Source organism: Amia ocellicauda, chromosome 12 (genome assembly GCF_036373705.1).
Source record: "Amia ocellicauda isolate fAmiCal2 chromosome 12, fAmiCal2.hap1, whole genome shotgun sequence".
NCBI lineage: Eukaryota > Metazoa > Chordata > Actinopteri > Amiiformes > Amiidae > Amia > Amia ocellicauda.
Genome location: NC_089861.1, coordinates 23,545,246 through 23,561,963, shown reverse-complemented (window position 1 = coordinate 23,561,963; position 16,718 = coordinate 23,545,246). Strand labels below are relative to the sequence as shown.

The following is a 16,718-nucleotide window of genomic DNA, read 5'->3' as shown; positions in this document are numbered from 1 at the left end:
ATTTCTGAGGAACAACATTGCATACACACATATATACACTCACCTAAAGGATTATTAGGAACACCATACTAATACTGTGTTTGACCCCCTTTCGCCTTCAGAACTGCCTTAATTCTACGTGGCATTGATTCAACAAGGTGCTGAAAGCATTCTTTGGAAATGTTGGCCCATATTGATAGGATAGCATCTTGCAGTTGATGGAGATTTGTGGGATGCACATCCAGGGCACGAAGCTCCCGTTCCACATTGTGACATGGTGCATTATCCTGCTGGAAGTAGCCATCAGAGGATGGGTACATGGTGGTCATAAAGGGATGGACATGGTCAGAAACAATGCTCAGGTAGGCCTTGGCATTTAAACGATGCCCAATTGGCACTAAGGGGCCTAAAGTGTGCCAAGAAAACATCCCCCACACCATTACACCACCACCACCAGCCTGCACAGTGGTAACAAGGCATGATGGATCCATGTTCTCATTCTGTTTACGCCAAATTCTGACTACCATCTGAATGTCTCAACAGAAATCGAGACTCATCAGGCCAGGCAACATTTTTCCAGTCTTCAACTGTCCAATTTTGGTGAGCTTGTGCAAATTGTAGCCTCTTTTTCCTATTTGTAGTGGAGATGAGTGGTACCCGGTGGGGTCTTCTGCTGTTGTAGCCCATCCGCCTCAAGGCTGTACGTGTTGTGGCTTCACAAATGCTTTGCTGCATACCTCGGTTGTAACGAGTGGTTATTTCAGTCAAAGTTGCTCTTCTATCAGCTTGAATCAGTCGGCCCATGTTCCTCTGACCTCTAGCATCAACAAGGCATTTTCGCCCACAGGACTGCCGCATACTGGATGTTTTTCCCTTTTCACACCATTCTTTGTAAACCCTAGAAATGGTTGTGCGTGAAAATCCCAGTAACTGAGCAGATTGTGAAATACTCAGACCGGCCCGTCTGGCACCAACAACCATGCCACGCTCAAAATTGCTTAAATCACCTTTCTTTCCCATTCAGACATTCAGTTTGGAGTTCAGGAGATTGTCTTGACCAGGACCACACCCCTAAATGCATTGAAGCAACTGCCATGTGATTGGTTGGTTAGATAATTGCATTAATGAGAAATTGAACAGGTGTTCCTAATAATCCTTTAGGTGAGTGTATATATACACACACACTATATATACAGACCACTTAACATTGATTTCTGAACTTAGAGTGGTCTCTAAGTAACTAAATTTGACAGTAATTGTTACACAGTAACAGCAGCAAGTCAATGTGCATTAGTGATTTCAATATACAATAGCAAAAAAAATAAAAAATAAAAATAAATACCAAGGGACTGGTACTTCAAACTAGCCAGCCCGACCATTTTCTATTTTTCGATAAGAATCCATACACAATAAAACTACCATTGTGATATATTATTTTTTAATTAATAATTTACTAGTTGCTGCAACAACCTTAAAATAGTGAGTTAACACATAAAACACGCAATACAAACCCCCATCGCCTTATTACAGAGCATGGTGGGCAAAGGTATTTAAGAGAATTTAGAGATACTTAGCCTGAGTACTTCAACTGGATCGACTGAGAGTCCCAAACAGTACAACAGGTGTTATGGGGAATCCTGCATCCCCTGGATATCGTGCATCCCCCAGCAATCACCTTGATTTCGCAATTGCGCGGACTGATTTTGCGAATGTGCGCCTGTCTTCTCTTAGGGAGAAATATTTCCAGATGTATAGTGAAATATACCCCCCACGGAGAAGACATGGGGTATCAAGTATTTCAGTATCCCTGCTGTAATATCCCCCCCCCCCCCCCCCACACACACACACACACAAAGCAGAAACTGCAATACTTTATACCTAAAAAGCAACAAAGTGTTGATAAATGTTGAACATTGTGACTAAATCATTTCGAATCTACCATTGTATTAAACAGCACAGAGTGTCCAGAATTTGCTTTGCAAGAGGAGCAAAGGCTCCCAAAGGCAACCTAAAAATGTTTGGTAGACACTGTATTTTTTCTTATACCTTTGGCAATAACAATTTGATATATCTATTCTTTAAATATTTGGTTTAATATGACATTGTTGTGCTCTACAGCCATGCCTAAATGAATCACTTATTTACCATAATGTAACATGCCACAAATGCTACATTTTTAATTACAGGGAATGCCAATCAAGCAAAAGAACCAGACAATGGAACCGAGGCAGGCATTAATTTATCTACATGTAGTCTAAATGCATAATACAAAGCAAACATACCAAAAAAGACCTTTGTGGATCATTTAAACGGTATTACCAAAACTATTTGTATCTACTATAAAATCAGCACGGAGTAAATACAGATTAACACAAAGATTGACATTGCCTGTAGCCAATGAAATAACAGTAATGACGGTTCAGCCATTTGATTGGCTATTGGCCAGAAAACAAACACACTGATCCCTGATATAAAACCCAGCTGCTGCTACCTGACATTGAATTCCAGTGACACCTGATGCGCATTACTGCTAGACTAAGGGAGGAAAGGCGAAAGCAGTGTTTTAATGTGTTTTTACCTTTTGTATCTTTAGGTGTGCCCGAGACCAATTAATCTATTGTGTATATATGTGCAGGACAGTAAGTCGGCGCGGGTGACAGTGCTAAGTGGTGAGACGGGTAAAACTTAGTTTGAATGGTTAGACGGGTGTTTAGGTGGTTGTCAGTGCATGCAAGGTGATTCATTGCAATTGTTTTTGAAGTGTTGCCCATTGACTGTTTTAGGTATTGAGTGCACTCACGGTTTCTCCCATACAAAGTATTTTACCGTTTTATTTAATTTTAACATTGTATCTATTTAACTGCTATCTGCACGTTTATAAGTATATGAGCTGGATACTAGCGGTGCTAATGTAGACCTAATAGAACTGAAAGCTAGATTGTGTTATCTGTGTTAGTAATGGGTTGGCTGCAACCGAAGTGATGAACTTCAACCTTGTAGATAATTGTATGTATTGTTGTAGCTGTGCCTAGTAGTTGGCATAGCTGGCTCTGGGGGAAGTTTCACTTGGTGTAGTCTGTTTGATTTCCACGTAGTGTGATATTCATTACTCTGTTTAGTTTTAACCTTTCCTTGTTGTGAGTAGTTTCTCACACTTGTGGAGTTGCGGTTTGATTCACTTGTTTTCACATGTATTATAATTGAGATTTTAATTTTGGGCTGTGGTAGTTCTTTCTCGGATTAGTAATTGAAGAGACATTTGAGAACCTTTTCACCATCACCTTTTACTGACCAGACTGGGGTTTAATTGGTGTTTGACACTAAGCATTAGCTTTATTGTATATCTTGAACTTCTTGGCAATTTAACAGATTAAAATAAATGTACTTTTAGGTACCATTTTTACAGTGTGACCACTTTTCTTCCTTTCTTCATTTAATTTGACTATACTTGTTGTGGAGAATCTTGGACTATTAATTGGAAAAGAGAGGTCCCTCTTCTGTAATTGCAAAGAGGGTGGTGTAGGTTAACCGTGGTCAAGAACAGGAATATTTTAAATATTTGCATTGCTCCCATTTCCCTATGATATCAAAATTCGGAAACTCATTTCTCCTCTACTTGTGCTTGAGATCTGCATGTCTGTGTTGTTCGGGATTCCCAAAGCTGGAGTCTGTGACCAGACTGGAGAAAGCCTTGTTTTGCAGAGGATTTGAGATGAGCAGTGAGGTTGTCCAGGGATTGGGGTGATGGACTAGGCTTGTTATACGGATGATCAGCACCAGAGCTCAGATAGTTTGTTCTAAAATCTTGCAGTTTGGTTGAATTAGTAACTTTAATTCTCATTTCTGTTGATTGTGAGTGTTTCAGAATTTTCTTCAGTTTCTTTGTGTGGATCAGTGTAGGACAGCAGCTGTACGGGAATTGCAGGTACTAGTTTAGCGTGCATAACAAACTACTTCACAGCTGTTTATTTGATATGATTATTGGCAGTTTGTTGTGTTTTCCAGTGCCTGACTGAAACCACAAAATGATTTGCCAGTATCCAATGGATTCAACAGCTGACTTGAATGGAAAACGGAATGAATACAGGTATACACAACACACACCGGGGCTGATAATATTTCTAAGAACAACGCATCCCTACTGCTGATGTAATTCTGTTGCTTGCTGTCAATGTCAATAGCTGCACAGAGCTGGTCTCCGGATCATTATTTTTACATCCTCGTGTTGTAATAATACTGGGTTGTGAAAAACCAAACATGTTTTTATTGTTTCAGCACAAGGAAGGAAATGCCACCATCTGTGTGTGGAAATGAAGAGAGCAGACTCGATGGAGTCTGTGTTCATGTTCAATGACCCACATTACAAGACCGAAACTGAAGACGCTGGACATGCAACTTTTTAAAGAGGTCAATTGTTTTCAACTCGTTTGAAGGCACTTTAAATGCTCGCAACATTTTATAGATCTGAAGAGGAAAAGATTAGAATGTTTCAAATCATTTGTTTTACAAATCCAAGGGCTCAGATGAGAAATGTAATTAAAGTGTTCTTCCTTATTATGTAGCATTTAACATGCTGGTAATTGTCACCACATTCCTGCTTGCACCAGAATGAGAATCTGCACTTTATTATGAGCCATGCTGTAGCTTACAAAATTTCAACTAGGACTTTGTATGCAAATGCTTTTAGAGCTGGGATAATTAATCAAATCAATTTATTGTAATATTCAACTATTTGTGATAGGCGAGTTCTTCACACTTCAGGCAGAGTGGAGAGAAAAGGAGTGAGATGGAGAAGAGTGACAGGGTGCCAGCAAAAGGTTCAGGACGGCACTAAATCATTTGTGTGCAATATTTTCTATCCGACTACTTTTGCAAAGCAACCTACAGTTGTTTATGACTATTTTGTCCTGGACCATAATCACTACTTTGACCCATCCACTAATCTCAACTGAAACCCGGGATATCGATTAGAAAAGGCCAAATGATTTAACTTTATAACTCAGTTAGCGGTGGGTCAAACTTCTTTATTATCCAGGCTTTGGCATTTTTCTTTTAAATGAATAATAAACATCAAAATACTAGCTTTGTGTTGAATGATTTATAAACCCAGTGTAAATCAATATTTAAAATAAAATACTTGAAAGCTTTCATTTAAAGCTTTATCGCCTCATATTTTTGATGGGCAGCAGGGCTGAAGCTACAGCTAGGCAGAGAGATTGGTTTCATATCATGCCTCATAAGGCACTCCAGATTGGGCGACTGCCACATTCGGCCACTCCTTGGCTACGCTAAAGAATCTAGCAGATGGCGACTGCGAGAAGACTGAAGATGAGCACTATATTTTTTGACTGAACACCAACTTGCTCTCGAGGCCATAGATTAAAAAAATGTAGTTACTCTTCGTCAGTTGGGACTGTCGTGATGTCATGGTCTATTTCTCTCTCTGATTTCTGCTACATCGAATGAGCTGAATGTTTCTACTTATAAAATAACCCCCATCTGTACCCCCTGTCCTCATTTCATCAGTACCCCCCTCACCATCATGAGTGGTTACAGTGGTTAGGTCTTTGCTTAGGTCGAATGTTAAACGTATAAATGGAATCAATTTAGGTCTAACACAAGGGTTCCCAAAGTGCGGTCCGGGTGCCAAATGTGACCCTCATGGATGTTTGGTGTGGCCCCCCCAAAGCAAACCTTCAACCACCCCTTTTCTGAACCTTTACTATATTTTTACACTTTCTGAACATTTTCTGTTACAAAATGTATATGTAATTTGGGGGAAATAACAAAACAACAATTCAAATTAATAAATGGTCCTTGACAGAAATGTATAGGAAATAAAAAGGAATGATTTGGGACATATTTAGTTTTAAACAGTGGTTAATTTTTCTACTGTGGCCCCTCCATCACCAGGCATTGGGAACCCCTGTTCTAATAGAACATTCACTACATTTTGATGCTTAATTTGATTTGATTCTGATTTGGACCGCTCCGGTACCTGTTTTCTACCATTTACCACTGGTTTTAGTTGGTGTTCAGGACTTATTTTGTATCATTGTAGTGAACAGTCCATTTCCACATTTCAGATTCATTTTGGAACATGAATGTATATTTCACTTCACTAATTTAAAGGTGAAGATTTAACATTTTCTGTTAAATGTTTTTAATTAATAACAATACTTATTACCAGCTGAAGTGAGACTACTGAGCCAAATGTATTCACTAAATTATGTATATGCATTTACAAACTACTGACTGTGGTATCATTTTAGGCTTTATTTATTTCTTAAAACTTCTCAAAATTGAGAAAAGCTCAGTTTAGGCAGCCACACACACACATTCCGAATAGTTTATTTAAAATGGGTATACAAATCTGAGCTGAACTATAATGTCGTTCTCCTATCGACTGGTAACATTAACCAGCTCACTAACGACTCCTCGTTGTTGCTGTCGCAGTAGAGTTGTGGCCAGGTGCAAAAAGACAGGTGGAGGCGGCTCCTAAAAGGGAAGCACAGACCTGCCAACCCTGGGCCCAGTTTTTCTAAACTTTTCTGATAGGATTTAAGTAATTAGATTGGATTAAATTGGAGAATTGGGTATTTCCAAAACTGAAAAAGTAGATTCTGATCTTTGAGATTTGGATTTGGATCTGGTAATCCAATCCTACCTTTTAATCAAATTTAATTTTTTGTGATGTTAATGAATATTGTGATGTTACTATAGTGGGGAATTTTGTAAAACATATACAATTTGACTATAAACAAACTACTTAATGTTTACATTTTATTAAATTGACACACGAAATAAGATTAAAAATTACCTTAATTATTAACAATTAAAATAATTAACAAATACCTCAATATATAAACAGAATGTACAATTTAAGCAATGGAAAATAATAGCTGCAAAAAACAGATCAGAAAAATTAACCCCAGCATCTTGCACGAATGTGCAATTTTGCTTCTTTCTGTTGGAGCAAGGTCAGCTTGATTTGCTCTTCAGTTAGAGGAATCTGTTTTTCAGCTTTTTCTGTTTCCCTCTTCACAAGTTCCCCATAAGCATCATGTTTTCTTTTGCGGGGTGGTTCTACCTCTAATGAGTATCCTCTGATTGTTGTGGTGTGCCACTAGCTGGTGGCTCTCCAGACTCTGTCTCCACAGGAGTTAGGATGATGGAGGTCAGGAGGTGGTCTTCTGACTCATTAAGGGGATCAGAATCCCTAACATCATTCTCAGTCCCACAAAGCCCTGACTCACCTCCTTGTGAGACAGATGAAATGCCATGCAGAGCCTGAGATCTTGGTCCACCAATGATGTCAAGAATGAGATCTGTGAATTCTCCTCGTTTGTGGGGCTTGTTCCTTGTTTGAGGGTATTTTTACTCACTGTGGTCTTTGGTGGCCTTCTGCTTTCAATTCTTCCACCGTAGTTTCACTTGCTCTGCAGTTCGCAGCTGACCAGTTCCTGTGACATTAACATTGCTGCCCAATGGGGACTGTGCTGCTTTCATTCACTTTTAATACCCACAGTCATTACTTGCATTAGTATAGTAGTAGTAGAGGTAACAATAGAGGTAGTAGAAGTAATAGCAGAAGCAATTGCCATGGCAGTATTAACCGTAGTGATATCAGTAGTAGTAGCAGCAGCGGTAACAATATAGTACCAATAGCAGGAGTTGTAGTAGTAACAATAGTAGTAGTAGCAACAGCAATAGGGGTAGTAGCAGCAATATTGGCAATAGCAGAAGCAGTCCTAACATTTTTTCAGCTCTGAACTGAATGGCCATGAATATAATTATAATAAAAAGACCAAGACCAAGAGACCTGGCAACAGCAGGGCTCTGGGTTTAGGTGTGTGATTGTCTTCAATGACCCAGCGGTTTAAAGCTCTCCAGCATGTCAGCAAACGTGTACTTTATTCAGTGCTTATATATATTTACACACAAGGTCTCCTACAGTCCACGGTACAGCTTACAAACAGATACAAATAAATACATTACATGATAAAACAATCTTACAGGGTGATCTTTTACAAAAATGTATCTAACCATTTCAGCGCCTCCTAAACTGAGCACAATCGGCACACACCTCATCACTGATTCACTAGAAGCGCCGGTACGTATGTGACTCAATCGGTACCATTCGATACCACATTCGATACGTCCCTCTCCGTGTGCAGCAATGGAATCATGAAGTCCAGTCAGTGTCAGTCACTTTGTGTGTGTGTGTGTGTGTGTGTGTGTGTGTGTGTGTGCGTGTGTGTGTGTCAGTCTGCGTGTGTGTGTGTCTGTGCAGCCCACAGGCTGAGGAGTGAGTGGGTTTGCAGCATCTTCAGCCCCTCAGTCCAGGGCCATCCCCTCACTCACCGGCATGTTGATGTGAGCCGTCAGCAAGGGGGCGCTCTTCCCCTCTCGCAGCACAAACACCTGCAAGCACACAACTCACAGTGAGCCCTGCAGCCGGCCTGCCTGCAGCTGGCAAGATACACCACAGGTGACTACAGGTGACTGTGGTAACTTCAGTCAACTTCAGGTAACTACGGCCAACTACAGGTGACTACAGGTGACTACAGGTGACTACAGGTGACTACAGGTGACTACAGGTGACTACAGGTGACTACAGGTGACTGTATTTTTGTTGCGAAAACTTGAATTGCTAATTCATAAGCCAGTGTCCCTCGTGTCTAATGGATTGTGGGGGCCAGTCGGCTTCAAGAGGGACTTTAAAAGCCTGCCGTGTTTCACAGGGAGACCCACCTTGATGAGGTCAGAGATCCCCTTGTCACTCAGGCACTCCACGAAGGTGTCGATGGGGTAGTTCAGACCGGGCACCAGCAGGGGGATCTGCCACAGGGGGGGACAGAGATCTCTCAGGACAGGGACAAATACAATTCTGAAGTGTATTTCACACCATCGCAAATCTGTGTGTGTGTGTGTCGGGGGGGCAGCAGACAGTGGGAGGAGCCACAGACCTTGAAGTAGGCGGTCTTCATGTGGTACAGGCTCTCGTCGTATAGGAAGCTGACCGCCAGGCTCATGAGGGGGCGGCAGGACGCAGTGTTCTGGATGTTGAGGGTGAGCTTGAAGGACGGGCCCAGACCCTGGACCTGCAGAGAGAGAGAGAGAGACAGAGAGACGCACTGTGTGTGTTAGTGTACTGCTGTAGAACAGGCTGTGATCCAAGACTCCTCCACGAGGGGGGGATTATACTCATTGCCTTGCTAAACAAACATACTAAATGGTCCCATACTATGATACTGCCAACGCGTGGGACAGGTTTGAAGTTGGCCGTTGGTGTTAGAGGGTAGGACAACGCTTTGTGGTAATCTGCCCTTAACACAAAGGGCTCTTCCAAACGGATCGAAAGCAAAACTCAGCGGTGGAATCTTTCCTGAGACTAAATAAGAAACTAGACAGGGTGGCAATGTGTCAAATCCAGGCAGGCCCCATAAGACTATTAGCAGGATGGCTTTAACACTTTAGTTTAAGGAGCGCAGATGGCAGTTGATCCAAGTACAACCTGGCTACACTGCTAACTTAACAAGGGCTGGATCTCTGTGGCTGTTTCGAGAGCCTGGGCATTTGAACACAGGAGGGAAAATGCCTTCTTGAAGACGACTCCTGGAGGACCTATCAAACCCTACAAGGCAGACCCGGTGAGTAGGACAGGCAGGCCGGCGCCGGCGACCTCAGACTCACCACGGCATTCATCTTCAGGGGCTCAGAGAGGCTGGCGGACATGGGGGTGAGGCTGGACTCCAGGGCCTTGACGTAAGCCCTCGCCGCTGCCAGCCGAAGCCGGTACAGGTCCATCTGGAAGGCTCTGTGCATGTCTGGAAGAGAGGGAGGAGAGAGAAGGGGAATATGTTTTTTTATGGTATGTTATGTGTTAAGTTGCCTTGCATCTTGACTTAATAATAATAATAATATAACCAATGTTTATAATAACAGTGATGATTGACCACAGGAAGAGGCACAGTGAGGCGGTGCTCGTACCCACGGCGTTCTCGCGCTCCCTCATGGTCTGGTCCACGTACAGCTTTGTCTTCTTGGGCACGCTGAGCCGCACGCTCTGGGCCACGGGGGGGCCGGGGGTGCTGTCCCGGTCCTCGAACACCGCCGTGCGCTTCAGAATCTTCACCATCAGACCCCCGCCTGCGGTACAGCCGAGGGGACGGGATTGATGTGGACTGTGTCTGACAGTGTGTCTGTCAGTCGACCAGTTCAGTTAGGCTCAACCAAGAGCTAGTTTATTTATTCGTTGTTCACTGCACCTGCGCTGTACAATAAATAGCACAAACCTTTACACCATATCACTGCTGGGGTGTGGCTTTGTCCCTAAAACCTTGCCGATTTTAAAACCCTAGCATTGTGACAACCCCACCTCCGCAGAATGACAATTCACACACACACACACACAACCCCCACTGCTTCTGCGGCCCACTGGCACACACTTACCCTTGGTGGTCATGACCAGGGTGCCCTCCTCTCGGCCGTACCTCCCAAAGCAAATGCTCGTTACCACGTCCTGACAGGACACAAGACAATATCACATGGGGTTCCATCGACAACAACCCCCCTCCTCTCCCCCCTTGCCAATCAGACAGGTGTTCTGGGCTTATTTGACAGGGGACGGGTTATTTGAAAGTGATCTGTGAAAGCTGTTTTGGCGAACCTGTACACACCTGGGATCCTGTTTGGTACCTCTCCCTCTCCCTCCCGCTCTCTTACCGGTGTCTTGATGGTGCTGATGAGGTTCTTGTCGCGGTACAGGTGCACTTCGTAGTTGGCCAGCCCCACCAGCACAGCCTGGAAGCCCCGGACATGGTGGTCCATCAGGCCCATGGTGGTGATGGCAGCTGGCAGGTAGGCTGTCCACAGCTTCTTCCCCTGAACAGGAGGGGGTGGGACAGGAGGGGAGGGAGATGGAGGACAGAATGGGGGGAGGGGGAGGGGGAGGGGGACAGAAGGAGGGAAAGACAGGAGGACAGCGGTGGAAGGTTAGAAAGAAAGCTTGGGAGATCTGGGAATCTTAGTTGAGGACTCCCTTATTTTAAATCTATGTATTTATGCATTTCACAATTATCTGAAGTGCATCTCCGAACTCCAAATACAATTTTCAACTCTTCCCCTTTTAAAAAACTAAAACAATTCTAAAATGGAAAAAACCCAACCGTATTGTATTTCATTAGCAACAGGAAGACCTGGTGTCTGTCTCGTTGCTTTCTTGGTGTTTGGATTTACAAAGATCCGTGTGTAAGTTGTCTGACCGATCACGTCGGTTGGGTGGTTGTTGTGTGTCAGTGTCCGCACCTCCGTCCTCAAAGCGCCTCACCTTCTGTGTGTAGCCGTGCAGCGTCTCCTGGGTGCAGCCCACCACCACGTTCTTGCCCACTCTCACCAGCCCCACCGGGTGGGAGCTCAGCTCAATGCAGTACTTGGGCTTGGAAGACTCCCTGGTACACAGACATTCACACAGTCACACATATGTATACAAAGACATACATCAGACACTCTCCAAATCCCCCCCACACTCCCTTACCCCTTGCCCCGAAGCTCCTGACCCCTGTTACCTGCGGAGGATGTAGATGTTGCCGTTGCGACAGGCCACCGTGATCCTGAACTCCACGTCAAACTGGCCGGTCACATCCATGAAGGTGGCCACGCTGGGCAGGGTCATCTACGGCCGAGACAACGACACGAAGAGTGTCAGTGATAGTAATCATGAGGATACTCAAGCACCTTGCATGAGGGTCGATGAGGAGGAGGAGGGGAGCTGTGCATCGACATGGGCGACTACCTTGTGCAGGATGGTGAAGGCCTCTGGGTCGAGCACGTAGACGTCCCGGCTCTCCGTGCTGATGACCAGGCAGCTGACCGCGTCCTCGTCCGCCATGTTCTTCTTCAGGGTGCCGATGCAGGTGATCACCGTCTGTGGGCACAGGGAGAGGGGCACTGAGGAGGCAGAGGGGCACTGAGGGAGAGGGCCCTGAGGGCGGGGGGGCAGGGCTTCTCCCTCAAATGGTCGCCCTGCCCAAGATTAATATCATTTGGCTTTCCAGAGCTCCCCCCTCTACTACAGCATGTTCTTCTTCAGTATTTGTTTATTGTATTGTTGGGTCTTACAAAAATACTCACTCATAAATTATTACATTTTCCCTTTTGTATTTTAACTCGCCCTGACAGGAATCTGGCTCTTGATTAGAGTTCTCTTTTATACACTGTGTATTGTATTTATTTTATACACTCACCTAAAGGATTATTAGGAACACCTGTTCAATTTCTCATTAATGCAATTATCTAACCAACCAATCACATGGCAGTTGCTTCAATGCATTTAGGGGTGTGGTCCTGGTCAAGACAATCTCCTGAACTCCAAACTGAATGTCTGAATGGGAAAGAAAGGTGATTTAAGCAATTTTGAGCGTGGCATGGTTGTTGGTGCCAGACGGGCCGGTCTGAGTATTTCACAATCTGCTCAGTTACTGGGATTTTCACGCACAACCATTTCTAGGGTTTACAAAGAATGGTGTGAAAAGGGAAAAACATCCAGTATGCGGCAGTCCTGTGGGCGAAAATGCCTTGTTGATGCTAGAGGTCAGAGGAGAATGGGCCGACTGATTCAAGCTGATAGAAGAGCAACTTTGACTGAAATAACCACTCGTTACAACCGAGGTATGCAGCAAAGCATTTGTGAAGCCACAACACGTACAACCTTGAGGCGGATGGGCTACAACAGCAGAAGACCCCACCGGGTACCACTCATCTCCACTACAAATAGGAAAAAGAGGCTACAATTTGCACAAGCTCACCAAAATTGGACAGTTGAAGACTGGAAAAATGTTGCCTGGTCTGAGTCTCGATTTCTGTTGAGACATTCAGATGGTAGAGTCAGAATTTGGCGTAAACAGAATGAGAACATGGATCCATCATGCCTTGTTACCACTGTGCAGGCTGGTGGTGGTGGTGTAATGGTGTGGGGGATGTTTTCTTGGCACACTTTAGGCCCCTTAGTGCCAATTGGGCATCTTTTAAATGCCACGGCCTACCTGAGCATTGTTTCTGACCATGTCCATCCCTTTATGACCACCATGTACCCATCCTCTGATGGCTACTTCCAGCAGGATAATGCACCATGTCACAAAGGTCGAATCATTTCAAATTGGTTTCTTGAACATGACAATGAGTTCACTGTACTAAACTGGCCCCCACAGTCACCAGATCTCAACCCAATAGAGCATCTTTGGGATGTGGTGGAACGGGAGCTTCGTGCCCTGGATGTGCATCCCACAAATCTCCATCAACTGCAAGATGCTATCCTATCAATATGGGCCAACATTTCTAAAGAATGCTTTCAGCACCTTGTTGAATCAATGCCACGTAGAATTAAGGCAGTTCTGAAGGCGAAAGGGGGTCAAACACAGTATTAGTATGGTGTTCCTAATAATCCTTTAGGTGAGTGTACAATAATGATTTTATATAGTGCCTTTAAAAGCATCTCAAAGCACAGTACAAATGTCAACTTTATAGTACGTTGTTGTGTGAAATGTGTCTATTTTAAGATAGATTAATCATAAAATAAAGTTTTAACAGCAAAACAACAAAACCCAGCTTTTGTCTAGGGCCCTGGTCTGGGTCCAATGGGAAAGATGGGGCGGGGCTCCCAGCACTGACCTGCCGTCTGATTGGCTGCTGCTTGTGGAGGTTGACATAGGCTTCCATCTCCTGGGGGTCCAGCATCAGAAACCTAAATAAACAAGGAAGTCTTAACGTGCTTATGTTCCTGTCAGGAGTAGTAGACTGCAGCACACAACAAGTATGTGTAACTATTCTGTAAGTGCACTACAAGTTTACACTTCTTGTGTCCTTTTTTGGGAGGGTTAAATCTCACATAAGCACCACTGTAAGAAAATGAAGAAAAAGAGCTAACAATTCCCCTCTTCCTTCTTTTCTTATAATATACAGCTGGGCTTTGACTGCAGCAGTCTGGATACAGTATACTGCTCAAGGGTGCAACAGCAGCCACCCCCCCCAGGACTGAACCCACACCCCTCCTCCACACTGCTGCAGACTTTTCACTGCGTCAGCCAGTTCGCCTTTGACTAGCCCCCCCCACCCAATGTGTCTTGTGAAACCCCACCCCCTGGCTGTGGTCCCGGACCCTCCCAAAAGAAGCATAAGGCCCGACCTACTTGAGAGATCTGACCGACAGCGGGACGTCTGCTTTGTCCCTGGAATGAAACAGGAAATCCCCATCAGCCAATCAAGAAACTCCATCCTGCCCCATTTTCATTTAGCACGTAGCCCATAGCAAGCAAGCGCCTCACACAAAAACTCACCAATATAGATATAGACATTAATAGTAACACTGACGGCAGCACGGACATTTCCCTTATCTGCCAATTACAGATCAACTGGGGAACTGATGTATTCTGATCTCCACATAGATGTTGCTGTACAGAAGCAGGAAGTGATGCCGCTGTCATTGTGAATAAAGGGGGTCAGTGTAGGTTGTGTAGGTTTTAAACCAGTCTTTAAAGAGCAGGACGGGGGTTTGTGGGCGGGGTCAGAGGTCATGCCACACAGACACTCACCGGATTCCCTCCAGCATTTCCTTTAAGGACATGGGGTCAATTTTATCCTGCAAGACACAGCAAGGAGAGGAAACATCAGCTACTGGGGCAGAGGACACTTAAAGCACATCAAAGCCAGACAATCAGTTGCATTTGAGTTCTTATTTCTTTAAAGTTTCTCTGGGGGGTTTCCCTGTGGAGCTGGGGGTGGGCCCCCGAGACCCTCAGTGGAAAAGGGAGACGAGACACCACACCCAGTCCATCCAATCTCCACCCAGCCCACTCCGCACGTACCTCCCTGGCCTGGCTCCACACCTCCTGCTCCAGGCTGTTGACCTCCAGCGGGGGCAGGGTGAACTTGAAGTAGGGCCGCAGGTTCTTGTAGACGTAGATGAAGGGCCCGGAGGCCACGGCCACGGCGGGGGTGCGCGGCTCGTGCTGGTCCATGAGGAAGGCCACCAGGCCGGTGGGCAGGTCCAGCAGGGTGTTCTCGCTCATCAGGCTGGTGCCGCGATACACCTTCATCTTCATGTTGTACACCCCCGTGCCCAGGTCGCCCACCACCAGCTGCAACACAGCACGGGTCACACTAGGGGGGTGAACACTACATGATGGGTTGTTTTATACAATTGTTGCAATACATCACGTTATCTGTACACACCTTGCTTTCTCCATCGCCGTGCAAATCGGCCAGAGCTGTAGAGAGAAGACAAAAAGGAAAACCGTGTCTCTCCTATGAACACAAACACCCATATTATAGGCTATAAGATCACATGCTCCTAGGTGACTTGTCATTGATGTACCTTCAGATGTACATCAAAGACCCCGTCCTCCACATACACTGGCTCATCCTTACCAATGCATGAGGAGAAGGTGTACAGGCTGGCCACCGGGTCGTAGTGAGCGTCCAGCCACTTGGAATTGGCCTCGACACTGAAACACAACCAAAGCCACTGACTGTACAGAAACTCATCACACTGCAACTCCTCAGTTTAAAAGCTAAACTCAGGCCTGCCAGTGGGCTTGCTTTCTTAGCTAAAGGATGGTAAAACTGTGCATACATTAAATAATTATACTTTACAGACATGTCTTATAACTGTCCCTAATGATGCGCCGTCACTCCTGTCGCAGATAATCCAATAATATATAATAACATCAACGCCCTGCCCGGACGAGCTTCACACGGCAAACACGTACTTCTCTTTGCTCTCCGCCGGGGCTGTGGCCATCGCTGCTGCTCTCCTCAACAGAGCCGCGTCCCGGTCATGGGAGAAGTGTGTTTAATGTGGTTTTACTCCGATTCACACCCCAGGTTTCGCAGATTCCGCTAATCCGCTTTGCCGGTCGCTATGGCAGCGGGCAGCGGTGTCCCCGCCGTAAAGCGTCCCCGCCGGGCGGAAACACGGGCCCGCACACGCGTTCCGCCCGCACCGGGACCCCGGGAACAGCGCCTCTAGCGGCGCGGCGCGCAACTACACCCGCCAGCGCACCCATGCCACAGCTACTGGGGTTTACTGTTTCAAACCAGTACAATCAAGAGGTGCAGGCAAAATCAATATTAATAATCACAAAGTCTGTGCATGCGATAATCCATGGACGCTGTAAGACAGGACTTTATTATAGTTTTGATTATATATAGCCTTGTGATTATGTGGAATATGATGGGTGTTCATAGTAAAATAAATTGTAGCTGTGTTATTAATGTAAGTATGCAACTGATTGCTTCCTAATTGCTATTTAAAGACACCTGCCATTGTAATTGAAATGGCTACCTGATGAAGACCCTTTTTTTAAAATAAAATTTAACGTCTTGTCCAAATTACTTTATAGTGAGAGTGCGGTTACAGAAACAATTGTAATATATATATATATATATATATATATGAAAGAAGGGAATGTGGCAATTGAATGATAATCCTATGCCGCATGTTATATAATCAAGACACTGCAGCGAAAATAAAAAATATGGGCTGTATGATCTGTTGTTTATTGGGGTTATTCATATTTTTCATTTAAATAATATGTAAATGTGAAACATTAGTCATTTAAAATACACACACACACATACAGCGGATGTGTTCCTCATTTTGTATTGTATTTAGTTCAAGTCCTGTTGCCAAGTTTCAGGACATTAATCAACCAGCATTATCTTCTTCGCAACAGGTTTTG

At 44.6% G+C, this 16,718-nt stretch overlaps 1 protein-coding gene and 1 long non-coding RNA gene across 7 annotated transcripts; one reads left to right on the top strand and one right to left on the bottom strand.

The window, feature by feature from the left end:
- The first annotated feature begins 2,464 nt into the window (after positions 1 to 2,464).
- Positions 2,465 to 5,129, top strand: LOC136764605 (uncharacterized). Of its 5 annotated transcripts, XR_010821218.1 has the most exons (5): positions 2,466 to 2,648; positions 3,845 to 3,904; positions 3,985 to 4,066; positions 4,255 to 4,386; positions 4,721 to 5,129. It is a non-coding gene; the product is annotated as an uncharacterized LOC136764605 (long non-coding RNA). The 5 variants fall into 5 exon arrangements; XR_010821219.1 differs by having other exon boundaries at positions 2,465 to 2,648; positions 3,837 to 3,904; positions 4,255 to 5,129; XR_010821217.1 differs by having other exon boundaries at positions 2,465 to 2,714; positions 4,255 to 5,129.
- Positions 5,130 to 7,874: 2,745 nt separating this feature from the next.
- Positions 7,875 to 15,919, bottom strand: bbs1 (Bardet-Biedl syndrome 1). 2 transcript variants are annotated; one of them, XM_066718796.1, is made up of 17 exons: positions 15,747 to 15,919; positions 15,406 to 15,482; positions 15,211 to 15,245; positions 14,844 to 15,116; positions 14,571 to 14,617; positions 14,169 to 14,207; positions 13,651 to 13,723; positions 11,777 to 11,908; positions 11,550 to 11,656; positions 11,312 to 11,432; positions 10,708 to 10,866; positions 10,435 to 10,504; positions 9,973 to 10,131; positions 9,676 to 9,809; positions 8,949 to 9,083; positions 8,734 to 8,820; positions 7,875 to 8,403 (listed from the first exon to the last, which is right to left on the bottom strand). In XM_066718796.1, the coding sequence occupies exons 1-17, from the start codon at positions 15,776 to 15,778 to the stop codon at positions 8,317 to 8,319; spliced, it is 1,767 nt and encodes a 588-aa protein (XP_066574893.1). In that variant the 5' UTR covers positions 15,779 to 15,919; the 3' UTR covers positions 7,875 to 8,316. The 2 variants fall into 2 exon arrangements, with proteins under 2 accessions (XP_066574893.1, XP_066574895.1); XM_066718798.1 differs by lacking the exons at positions 15,406 to 15,482; positions 15,747 to 15,919 and adding an exon at positions 15,353 to 15,372.
- Positions 15,920 to 16,718: the final 799 nt, after the last annotated feature.

Excerpts from the sequence above, each read along its gene's own strand:
- bbs1 (XM_066718796.1), bottom strand. The coding sequence starts at position 15,778 with ATGGCCACAGCCCCGGCGGAGAGCAAAGAGAA. Across the intron at positions 15,246-15,405 it reads CACCTTCTCCTCATGCATTG|CTCTGGCCGATTTGCACGGC; the intron begins GTAAGGATGAGC and ends TTCTCTCTACAG. Across the intron at positions 8,404-8,733 it reads GGATCTCTGACCTCATCAAG|GTGTTTGTGCTGCGAGAGGG; the intron begins GTGGGTCTCCCT and ends GTGTGCTTGCAG.